We start from the raw sequence: 12,898 nt of genomic DNA on the forward strand, positions 1-12,898 counted from the left end.
TCATAAACATTTAATAAACAATCGGTTTTGACAAATTCAGACCCTTCATCATTCCTTCAAATTTCCCCAAAATAATTCATTAATTTATATATAGATAAAATAATAACAAATAAAGAAATGCATAAAATAACTGAAGAAATAAACACATAGAGACCCTCCATGCTGGTTACCACCCTCCCTTTTTTACACGTTCCGACCAATTTTAAATGTTCTTGCCATATATTTGTACTTTTAGTGGGTACTGCTGTTTTCTGATCAAACATCTTTTCTTGGCACTGCATATACAATATGAATGTTTTCAACAATACTTCTAGTGGCTGTGAAATACGTTAAGAGCTTTCTATGAAAGACTGTATTTTTCAACAATGAGAAATCTAGGTCTAAAAATTGAGTTAGGTAATAGTTATCTTTTCACTTCTAAATGGACCAGATTCGTTTAATTAGCACTCTACTACTTCGCCAAATGGACCCAAGTAGTTTTGTTGTTTCGCTTGCATACAGTCAGCCGGAATACAGTTTATGTAAACTAAATTGGTTCATTCAGCTTCCCCGGAGACAGCTTGCGCTTTTGTTGACTCGGAAAATTAAAGGGACATTGCTAAGCCACATGACTTCAGTTCAACTACTTTTCAAAATTGTTGACGCCAGACACTTGCACAAATGGCCGTGCTGCTCTAGAGAAGTGAAAACACACCCTCACCCTCAATTGCAGCCCCTGAGGCAGAGTGAAGAGATCTGATGCATGCAAAACACAGTTGGTCTCAATTCAGGTCAAAACCCAGCTGTTCCTTTTATGTGGACAGCATTATAATAATGTGTGGTGAGGAATCACTGGGAAAAAATACCTATCCTGTAGTACCCACAATACTAGAGCGGCTTCTTACTTCAAATGGTAAATTATTCGCTATACTATGACCAACAAAAGAATGGGAAAGGCCTATCATGATACTTCAATGCATCATAACGCATTTTATGGTTTTTCTTGCTTTCCAAAAGGCAGTATGAGAAAAACTGCTATTGAGCCATATAATGGGGCAATTTGGTCTGTTAAAATCTAGATGTGAGCAAATCGATTTCCCATATATAAATGATATGCTTGTGATTTTCGATTTGGAATTTTGAAAAAGAGGGCCCAGAGCCATATGCTTTGCGAAATAGGTATGCTTTTTCAGTTTTAGTGCAGCCTCCACGGTGATGGAAGATGAATTCTATGCGCATTGTTAAAAATATTGCCAGTCTCAACAATTTTGTATAAGCACTTGTAAACACAGTTAAGAAGAATAACTTTAGACGCACTATCATTTTGATTTCTCCTATGCCACCATACCATCCTCAATGATCAAAAATCCCAAGCTCAGACCAACTGGAGGACCACCAAAACACTCAGATGTGTTCCCCCCTCATCAGGTCATTGAGATGCTACATTTTGGCATTTTACAATGTGCTATCCTCTATTGCATTGTTGTCAATCAGATTTCACACTGCAGTGTCCAACTCCTTCAGTGGATACTCCAAGGGGAATATGTACAAGCAATGGTGATAACTATCGCTAACGCTAGTCAGCGGCATTATTTTTATCGCCGCTTACCACTGAAAACTATCACCATGGACTTGCTGGATCTGCGACTGGAGCCTGGATTCCTCGCTGGACCTGCGTCTGGAGCCTGGATGCCTCGCTGTACCTGCGTCTAGAGCCTGCATACCTCGCTGGATCTGCGTCTGGAGCCTGGATGCCTCGCTGGACCTGCGTCTGAAGCCTGGATGCCTTGCTGGACCTGCGTCTAGAGCCTGGAGTGGGATGTGGAGGAGCTGTGGAGCCGATGAGCCGTGGGGGAAGACCGCCTTGCGCACCTTGGAGCTGTTAATAGTAGAAGCGCTCCCGCTCCCCAACGTAGGGAGGACTGCATGGCATACTTCAATCCACCACAACACCAGGGTGCATGGAGGGGATTACCAATGGTGGGTGCCACCTCTCTGTATCACAGGCAAGATGATGTTTGGCTGGCCGGACGCTGTGAAGGGTGAGGCCCCTGAGCTGCTCTGAACTTGTGTGGCAGTAGAGCTGCAACTTCATGCCTAAGGGGGCCCTGCTGCATCAACTGCAATGGGTGGTTTACCAGTGGACTTGGCGGGGACTGCTGTACCCATGCTTGTGAAATCACACCTATCTGAGGCTCCTGCTCACAGATTTGGAGAGAGTGCAGCTGATTGCACCAGTATGTCAATGTCCATGTAAGGAGAAGTTGGGACGCGTAGCTCCGGGCGCCTGGAGGTTGAGTCACCGAGGCCTAGCACACGTAGAAGATGCACCCCCAGTGGCAGCACATCTGCTATGGCAGAAGAGCCTTGCCCAACTGCTTTCAAGCAGCGCAGAAGAGGAATAATCATCTCATGATGATAATTTACTGATGTAATCATGCTATGTTTCCGTTGCTTTAGGACTGCTCCAAGCATGGAGCAGGGCATGGGTGGATTGGCATGCCCACTCAAGTGCGCAATGACTGTTTGTTCGTCACACTCAGGCCGTCCAAAGCAGTCATGCCGACTTCCCTGTTCGTAATGCAGGCTGCATTACACCCTGCATGGAGAATATGCCCACACCTTCCGCCCCTGGCTGCATGTCTTGTCCCGTTGCCAATGACCAATCTCAATGCTGCATTGCAGCGCTGTGATTGGCTTAGGGGAGGGAGCCTGGCTGCCTACTTCCTTTTCCAGGAAGCAGACTCAGGAGAAACGAAGAAACCGACCCGGCCTCAAGGTAGGATTTCTCTCATTTAAATATTTAGAAACACCCGCGCACACACACACACCCGTATCCACACCCCATTGAGTGTTTTTTGCAGCATTTCCCACCTCCCAGCTGTCCATTCCCCCCCAGCACTTCTCAATGGCTGTCGCTGTGCGGCCATGCCAAGCGGGCGTACCACTGGTGTGCCAAAGGTATATATGGAGTTACGACGCATACCATTACATCGCCTTCCATTCCAATGAATAATAATACTAGGCATATTGCAACAGTAGGGAATGTGTTACATAGCAGAGATGTAAACATTACTATTCCCACTTCAGTGGGTGCAAACCTAAATCTTACCCTTGCACCCTAAAGCAAACCCTGAACCCTAAAATTCATCATAGAGACTCCAAAACACACCCTAAAATTCATATTTGACCCAAATGCACACCCCAAATTTCATATTTGACCCAAATGCACACCCCAAAATTCAGCGTTTATACCATAATACACCCCACATTTCATATCCGACACCCAAAACCCATACCCACCTTAAAAATTAAAAATACTCCATTACTGACCTCACAATGTGTTGTAAAGGAATGCAATGTAAAGTCACCTGTGTTGTTGGATTTACATTCTAAAAGCATTACTATGAAATCCTGCATTGTAATGGATATCTCCCATGCCAAAGGCAAGCCATAGGCAAGCCTGTCTGCCCCTGGACCGCACTCAGCACCAAGGACCCTTCCTCTCGGACACTCTACTCCTAGGGCGCCAGCACCCACCTCACCATCAACCCTGGATGCCACATTGCCTACCAGGACCAACATCTCCTCACGACCGGACATCACTATCGCCATCACTAACAGCTACTAAATCACACACATGGACCACCCTGACCGTCCAGAAGGAGGCATTGCAATCACCTACAGAAGTACATTCCGACTGGCCACGTACTCTAATGACCCAACGGTGACCATGGAAAACCTCAACTTCCAGATCCAGACCAAACACAGTCACATCCTCTGCGACACCCTCATCTGCACGCCCCCCGGGCCATGGACACCCATTCTCTAATGCCATTGTAGACCTCATTGCACACCAGGTTCTCCCATCCACCGACAACTTCCTATTTGGTGAACCACCTGGACAACCCTAGTGACCAAAACACTACCCCCTCCAGGGGTAGCTACCCAACATCAGACTCAAGCAGCTAGTCTCCGCAGCAAGCCACATAGCAGGAGACATGATTGATCATGTCTCCTCCACCATCAGGACTCTCAACTACAGCCACACCACCGGACTTTCCCGGACCGACCATCATTGTATGCATCACAACTGTGGCTCAATGGTTAGAGCGGCAGACCCTGATGCAGAGGTCTGGCCGGGACCAGGGTTCAATTCCCGACGCGGCAGGGTCTTGGGCTCAATGTCCACGGACTCAATGTCTCACCTCGGTGCCTACTCTAATCATGGGTCCCCACTCTGCAACTCTGGGCAATAGCTTGCTTAATCTCCACAACGGCCCTAAAGCGCTGGGATGCCTGGTTTCACCTTGGGGGTGCCCAGTAGGGAGCATCTCACAGGGAAAGCCAGGACGGGTTCCACAGCGGTATACAGCGCCAAGATGCCTGTCAGGTGATAGTGCGCTTTACAAGTATACATACATTTACACACATTTACAACTTCACCATGCCACAGTACTCAACTGCCATCATCGCCCCCCTCGAAGCTGAATCAAGGCCACCAAAGTACGTCTCGTCAACTCCCTCAGCACCACCATTCCACCAACGCTTGCTGACGATGTCACCGCAGTGTGCAACCACCACAGAAGGATCTCCATCTGCACCGACACCTGGGAACCCCTCAATAATGGCACTGCGTCAGTACCTTACACCTGCATGATGGCAGGCATAAGGGTGACACAGTGCCACAGTGATAGGCTGGCCCCATGTATTGCTGGAGTTGTGTCATGGTTATGATGCGACTGCAGCAATGGGTGACTTTAGCACAGGCAGATACGTCAGGAGTCCAGATGTATCTGTCATTACTTGTGTCATGCAGTGCTGTCCAGTAAATACAGCTCATCCGTGGTTTTGGAAGATGGGGGTAGCAAAAAGTGTTGCAGCGCCGTCTTGTCGCAGCGCGGCAACCCTTTTCATGAGTGAAGCCCAGTAATGTGCACTATCTTATTGATGGTGCTCAGTCCTGCCCTGTAGTTTTGTCACAGGGCAGTACATCAACATCTCTAGCAGCGCTGTCCAGCACCATAACCTGCTGGGTTGAGACCCCATGTGTTATCTCCATTTTTAAGACCAGCTATTTTCTGGTCTTAAATCCCAGCCACTAACAGCCTTTAGCAGCTGTTTTTTTAACGTATCACGGGTCAGGGCAATCATTCTAAATATCACGAAGTGGGGTTAGCGTACGTTTTTGCATGGGAACGCCTACCTTACATGTCGTTAAAGATAGTTATCGCTAACATGGGTGGTGATGTGGAAAGTAACAGGTTTCACGAGAAAGCTGTCGCTAATGGCTGTAAGCGACAGCTTGATCATAGGGTGATACAAATATGGCCACATTAGCAGCAGAAAAGTGCCGCTAACGCAGCATTAACTCATTGTACATATGCCCCTAAGACTCTAAGATTCTGGTTCTCACTTTGCTGTGCTCCCACTCTATACCCGTAATACTGTCTGGTAGCCTTTGAAGCGTTCCTACCTATCCCTCACAGTATTCCCAATAATGTAGGTCTTCTCTCCCTGATATGACTGCAATACGTTAATGGAGCACAAGGAGTTTCATCCTCTCTGTGTAAATTCCGACTCCTCAGACATTTCTCTTTTGTCCCTTACTATGCCATTTCACATGGTTTAAAGAAATCTCCTTTCCACCACAAGTTACAATATATTTGCTGGCATACTTAAGATACCCTGAGAAGCCTCAGAAGGAAGAACATCGGGGTCCTAACTAGGAGCAACCTAGAAACATGGCCATATCTGGCTCTGGATGTCCCTCTTCTCTTTTTTAAAGCATTTAGGGGCATATTTACAAGCCCCTAGAGCCACCACAATGTCACATTTGAAGAAGTTGTGGGAACGACAGAGGCTTCACCTTATTTAACGTGGCTTAACGCTGCCTTGTAAAAAAGGCCCCCTTTCATGCTATACTCAGTGTGAAAGGAGTGAGCAATGGGTGTTGTGGTGGGAGTTCCACTCCTACATCCATTGATTTTGACGCTGCCAAGGGTGGCGTAAACAAGGGGCAGCACTAAAATTAACAGCAGGGAAAACCTGGTCTTACCCCTGTGCAACAAGGAGACATTTTTAATTTCCCCTAATTTTTGCTGTTTCCATATGTGCTGCGTTGTGCAGCACGCATAGAAAGAGAAAAAGGCAATTGATTGTTTATCTGCAGGAAGGTGTCCCTTCCTGCACATAAACAATCATTAATAAAATTATGTTTTGCAACTTCTATGTGTGCTGCATTAAACAGCACACATAGGGGTTACAAAACTTCATTGAAAGATTGTTTAGGTGCAGGAAGGGACACCTTCTAGCACATAAACAATCATTCCCCTCAACGCAGGAACCCTTGCACTATGGTGCAAGGGTGTCTCTGTTGGCGCCTGGCAGCTAAATTAGCACCAGAACAGGGGGAAATGCAGGGCTGCATCTTATTCATGTAAATATGGAGCAGCCCTGCGTTTCAGAAGTGGCAGAGCACTGTGTTGAGCCATGGAGGCTACTCCGCCACTTCATTGTAAATATGCCCCTTAGATTCTTCAGCAACAGAAACACTTTTTAGGTCTTTCCATTCTTCATTTCATCATCTTCGAAAATTCACTGTGCTTAATAATTTAATTCTTTCATTCATTCATTAAAATTCACCAATTTTATAAAGGCATTGTTCACCAGTCTTTGTCATTTTATCTTCTCTTGTGATTTACGTCCATAATGGTTTGTTTCTCCAGGGCTTGCCAAACCATTAATGTTGCTAAAACATAAATGACTTATCTGCCTCTCTAAGAGTTCCAACATTCAGCCAATAATTTCCTAAATAAGTTCTTCACATGTGCGCAGAGCATTTTTGTCATTTTTTTAAATGTCAGTATTTAAATTGTTACTACAAATCAAGTCACCACTTCCCTATTCTTGATTATTGTCTTGAAGACTCCCAATATTTTAGCTCCTCTAATATTGTGTTTTCCCACCTTATGTTCTTTCTGACCTGTGAACTGGGATTATTTTTCTTGTGATTTTTCGCACGCAAGCTGAGACTCAGTGAGGCCAAGGGCAAGTAGGAACTAGGCAACTATTTTCAGGTTGAACATGAGACTTTGCAAATAGTGTAACATTACAAAACTCCAGAAGAAGTTATGATTTTTCTCTCTATAGGCAGTACAGAAATCTCTGCAAACTAATAGACCAACTTCCAATAACATTCATTTTCCAAGACTAAACTTTACATTATGTAGCAACAGTCGATTAGTTTGTCATATTACATTCGTTTTATGAGTATAACGTGTGAATATCCGGAATGCAAAGTTATTTAGTATATTAAAATTTACTTGAATACACAAACTCAACCACTAGCAATAGAAATAGTGAAGTGACTGCTTTCTTGTGAGCATTCAAGCATATTTTGTGACAATATAGCTTCTGTTTGCATTTATTCACGTTCGCCTTTCCAGTGACATCGCCTGAGATTCGTGAGCCTAAATTGCCATTTAAACACACACATCCATTTTGTTTTGCAGAATCTCTGAAGGAGCTGTGACTGGCGCCACGTCGAAAGCAAGTTTCCTATTTTTTTGATTTCAGCATACTATTTCAAAAGGATAACTTATGAAAACCAAAACAAATCTGTCGTGAAGTGGAACTTGTGATGAATCTGGTCCCTATCTATACATATAAACGTTGACGTTTACACTGTAAATATTCCTTTTGAGATATCTACCTAAAACTGTAAATATGTATGCAAGCCGTTCACTCATGAACATCCTGTGACGTCATATGATGTAAATCCTTTAGTTCAATAAATGTATTTGAAAGATGGCTATGCGCCCAGGGGCGTGTTGAGCTGAAGGTGACTTTATTTACACAATGATGGTGTGACCTAAGGCCTACCTGCATCGCTACATCTCCTGTACTCCTCGTGGGGCAAGATGGCTTCATATCAGCTTTGTGCGTGAGGGCCACAGGAGTAGGGGGCAGGTCGATCTACTTCCCAACCTGCCACTGCACTACCAAGAATAAAACCATTGAGCAAGTGAACACGATCGATATGTCAGAAGTGTTAATTTCCACAATGCAAATTTAATTAGCACGCGCAGGAGGTACTGAATTTGGGGTCATATTTCAAAATACATTATGTGTCTTCTGCGCTAAGATGTGCATAGAGTGGTGCTATCCGTTGTTTACTTACACTAAGGCATTCAAATTGATGGGAGAAACATATTGGTTAATCGATGGATCATGGAGAGTCATCTTACATATCACTCTCACTGCTAGAAGTAACTCACTGAAGAAATGCAATTCAAATCAAAAACTTTCTTTTTGCCACACTTGGTCACTGTAGAGTTGTAAAGATGGTATAGAGGAGATGAGTAGCCCGCTTGTGCATGATTTTCTCCTCATTTCAACTGATCTTAAAACTGAGCCAAAATTGTTCTTTCTGAGCTGTCACCAACTTTTCTAGGTTCACCAAAATGATGTGCCCCTTTCTTTGTACACACTGAAAGTGAGCACATTCCCATCAATCGTGGCACCTCGTGATGTGTATATTGAATAATATGAAGAGCAAAAACTCAAGAGGTCTTTGAGCAACATTGAGTCACAATTTAAAAAAATAGATAAAAAAATATCAAAAGGTCCTTTAACATACCATAACTTAGCACGTATTTATAAATTGCAGCTTCACCCTTGAGCCTCTCTGCGCAGAAATAACAGATGGTGATTGCTATCCAACACAATAGTACTTCTCATCTTCCTTTTCCTTTGTTGACATCTTCAGTGAGCCCACACACTCTTCACATGTCATGCTCCAATGCGCTTCTTAGCACCCTGTTTGTTTAATAACAGTCGAGTTTTTATTTTAGAAAGAGTACACAGAAGCAGGTTTGTCTATGTGACATTCTGTCTAAGTACAAAAATGAATATGAGCATCCATGCTGAACTTTTTACACATAAGGAATATTTACAGAAACACATCCTGAAAAAGGAACTGCAGAGCAGAAACAAACCCTCTTAAAATGCTTGAGGATACAGAAAGAATATGGTATTTTCTCGTGCGAACTGCATGCCTCTTTGAAAGAGAGCATCAAATACAATGGCCCATTCTCAGTTGTATTCTTCTCCACCATTGCTGCACCAAAATGCCCTGCGCTTCAAGAAAACCAAACATTCAAAGTGAGAAGCCTATTTTTCCTTTTTGCACTATTTTTTTACAATGTCCAATATCCAGTGCAAATGCTGTAATGTTTACCCTTTAGAATACATGCGAAGGCTGATGAAGAATTTTTAAGTTTAGAATAGCCAACCACGTGCATTATGCATAGAGACATTGCCCCTGATTAACTTGATGTAAATCAGCTCAATGCAGCAACATAATGTGGTGATTACATTATCTGTACATTTGCTGATGACATACATCCTTAAATATATCTATATATATATATACCGTAAATCCTGGGAGATTATGATATTTTTTCAAAATGAATGTAACTTGTGAAATATGCAGCCAATAAAGACATTTTATTATCACTGCAAATTCTAGTGCTTTTTCTTCTTTGCTGTTTATGCTGCCAGTATTGTTTCCACATAGAGCAGCACATAACAGGAGCATTTGTTCAATATTAAATTATATTTGCAAACAGAATGAGTGTTCCGTCCATTCTTAATATAGCGTCTGCAGTGAGGTATAGTAGCTTTGACTACTTGAAGATATGAGTTCCATGATGAGGCGAGACTCCAGGTCCTTCCAGGAAAGGATTGAGAGGTGTAGCTAAACAGATTTGTGTCTGGCTCTTGAAAAGAAGTCTACTGATGTGAGTGCTGTGTCAAGATGACTTCTAAACAGATAGATCAAGGTCGCTTTGTAGGGCATAATCCTGGTCTTGTTTGATTTGTAGGGTGTAATCTTAATGTTGCTTCCTCTGTAGGGTGTGCAGTGCACTGCGTGTTCTTACACTGTTCATTATTCTCTTCAGTTTCTCAAGCATGAGCATGCTTGTCCGAGGGGCTTCTTGCCATAGAGGCTTCTCTAAAAGCAACCTTTTCAGTGGTTAACTGTTCAATATCATTATTGCTTCTTTAGGATTCATCCGCAGTATACAATCATGAGGTGGAAGGGAAAATAATTTTAGGGGCATATTTACAATGAAGTGGCGGGCTGCATCATATTTACAAAACTATGGTGCAACCTTGTGTTTCCCCCTACTTTGGAGTTAATGCAGCACACATAGAAGTTGCAAAACTTTCTTTTCTTCAATGATTGTTTATGTGCAGGAAGGGACACCTTCCTGCACATAAACAATTAATGGTGTGTTGCTGTTTCCATGTGTGCTGCACAACAGAGCATACATTGAAACAGCAAAAACATGGAGAAATAAGGCGAAGCCCCCATTGACACCACAACGTCCAAAACAGTGACGTTTTGGAGGCGATAGGGGCTTGTAAATATGCCCTGAATCCTCTGTGTATGGAATTGGGGTATTAGTTGATGGGATGAGTAATCACCACAAATAATAACCACAACCCTTACAAACCTTGTCAGGGTGCACCCTTAAAGTCTTTAAATAAACCTGAGCTCAGCTTCCTAGTAGCTTTGTCACAGAGCAGACAGCTTTAAGTTAGAGACAATTTGTACAGTTTTTATACAGTACTCAAAGAATAATAAACTCAAAACACAACACAAGAAAAATCTCATCAAGTTTAGAAAAATAGAGTACATTTCAATAAATTAAATGACACCAACAGAACAAACATCCAATCAATAGAGATAGAGATACATTTTTTAAAAGTTTAACATTCAAAATGGCACCAAAAAGCATGAAGTGCCAACCACTGTCACCTGGTTGCACTTGACCAAGACAAGGGTATGTGTTAAAGCCAACTATGATGAAGAGCAGATTGAGTAGAAGTACCAGGTTTTTTTCCTGGTCAAAGGTTTTACAGTCAGACATAGTCTCTGGAATGGAAGTCTAAAATCCTCTCATGGACAGGGCAGCAGGCTGTGGCCGCAGACGGTTCTAAGTTATCGGATAGCTGCCAAAAGTGTAGCTGTTGACTTTTGGCAGGAAACTCCAAGTTGAAGAATTTTGAAATTCACAGCCAGAGAAGGTCCCTCGCTCACTGGCAGGATACTTTTCACTTTTTGGAGTTCGAACTCATCCAGCTGGACATACACCAGGCTGTGATGGAAGAGGGCTCCCCGAGGCCAAATACCTTCTCGGCGACATCAAATTGGGTTTGGTGCTACGTAGAGGAACATAGTGGGAGCAACCTGAAACTTTGGCACAGAGGCAACGAGCCTTCATTGGATCAGTTTCGCAGGTTGGTCCAGGTCCCCCAATATTTCTCAGGAAAAATGTTTTCAAAAAGCTTCTAAGCCCCAGGTTTCAGGAAACGTTAGAAGGAGCACACCAGCCAAGGGCACAGGACCTTGGGAACAGCACTTCGGAGTCATGACTCACTCCAGCAGAGTTCAGCAGCAGGATCCAGTGGAAGTCCAGTTGGAACTGGTCACCTGAGAATGCTGGCAAAGGTCTCTTGAAGTTTGTTATGTCCCGCTGGCCCCAACAGGTCAGCCTCATGACCCCTCTTTGTCCTGCGTACAAAATTGAGAGAAGGTTCAACTGTCACAGCTCTTCTCATTTCACAGACAGCCAGTCCAGTCCTCTTTTGTTCTTCAACAAGTCCAGAAGTGATCCGGTGAGGGTACTGGGGATCCCACTGAATAACCAAATGGTTAAAAGTTCCCTGAGTTTACCATATGACCCACTTTTGGAGCCCTTCCTGCCTGTGTGGTTTACTGAAAACAATCCCACATTGCTCCTCTCTGCCTAAAACCAACATGACAAAACATTTCTTTCCTGTGTATAACTCCAGTTTTCACACTAGAGGAGTAGCCAGGGAAATGTGCAAAGCCTCCTCTGTGGTCACTCGAAATTGGTTCTGGGAGCAGATCCTCTCTCATAAGGATGGGTGCCTGACTAGCTTGGTGGACAAAGGAAGGGGGCAGGCCCATGTGTTAACTACATCTGCCCCATGACAGGGTAATCCCCTAGGAAGTTAATTGAGTTCCTGTCTGGGCACAGCCCAGATGGAAAGCTTGCCAGAGACACAGAAAACATGCTGGCACCCAACGTCTTTTTCTCAGCTCTCGGAGCAAATTCAAACCTCATCAATGGGGCTTTTGAGTGCCTGGGTAATGGATGGAAGTTAATTCCAATGGGTTTCTAGACTTCGTAGGCAACTTAACAGGCAACTTTTAAAACATACCTGCCCTAAAATATTTACTACAAATCTGATCTTACCAGTGAATATGGTTTGTAGTAAGCATTTTAATAAGGCCAAGATGAACTTTGTAGTTGATTCCTAAGCTGAGATAGCAATATTAAATGTAATATTGAATTCCAGTTCTCTCCTAAAGGACAGCTAACCCTGCCACAGTGAAAATAGCTTTTTTGGTCTTCTGTAAGGACATGATTAACATTAAACTGTTACATTTCCTACTTTTAAACACCATGCACACTGCCGTAATAAGCAGCAAGGCCTATACAGGAGTGACATATTCATATTTAAAAGGAGACTTAGGCCTGTCAAAAGGAGGTATTTTGCCAGGCTGAATTGTCCGTCAAACTGGTATCAATGTGTTAAAGTTTGCAGGCATGCAGTTATGTTTGTTCTATCACTGCATTGGGTGGCACAATGTGTGCTGCAGCCCACAGGTTACATTTAACTGATAGGTCATAGGTACACTTTCGGAAAACATAGGTAAATTAAAGATGCCAGTTAGGGGTATGCCAGTGTCATCATGTTGAAACAGGGAGAACAGGGTCTTTACCCATTAGTATGCATAGGCAATATGCACCGAGTTCTACAGCCACCTAAAAGAGTCAAGCAAAAATGTGGGGGAACAACATACAAAAGATAGTCATTT

At 43.4% G+C, this 12,898-nt stretch overlaps 1 protein-coding gene across 1 annotated transcript in view; it reads left to right on the forward strand.

Annotated features, from left to right (window-relative positions):
• VIP (vasoactive intestinal peptide) overlaps nt 1–7,791 on the forward strand; it is a 61,946-nt gene extending 54,155 nt beyond the window's left edge. Inside the window, exon 7 of the mRNA XM_086926907.1 lies at nt 7,494–7,791. Within this exon, the coding sequence (XP_086783033.1) occupies nt 7,494–7,502 (9 nt within the window). The 3' untranslated portion in view covers nt 7,503–7,791. The remainder of the gene's footprint in view (nt 1–7,493) is intronic.
• The last annotated feature ends 5,107 nt before the right edge of the window (nt 7,792–12,898 follow it).

Source organism: Lissotriton vulgaris, chromosome 6 (assembly GCF_964263255.1).
Source record: "Lissotriton vulgaris chromosome 6, aLisVul1.2, whole genome shotgun sequence".
NCBI classification, from domain to species: Eukaryota; Metazoa; Chordata; class Amphibia; order Caudata; family Salamandridae; genus Lissotriton; species Lissotriton vulgaris.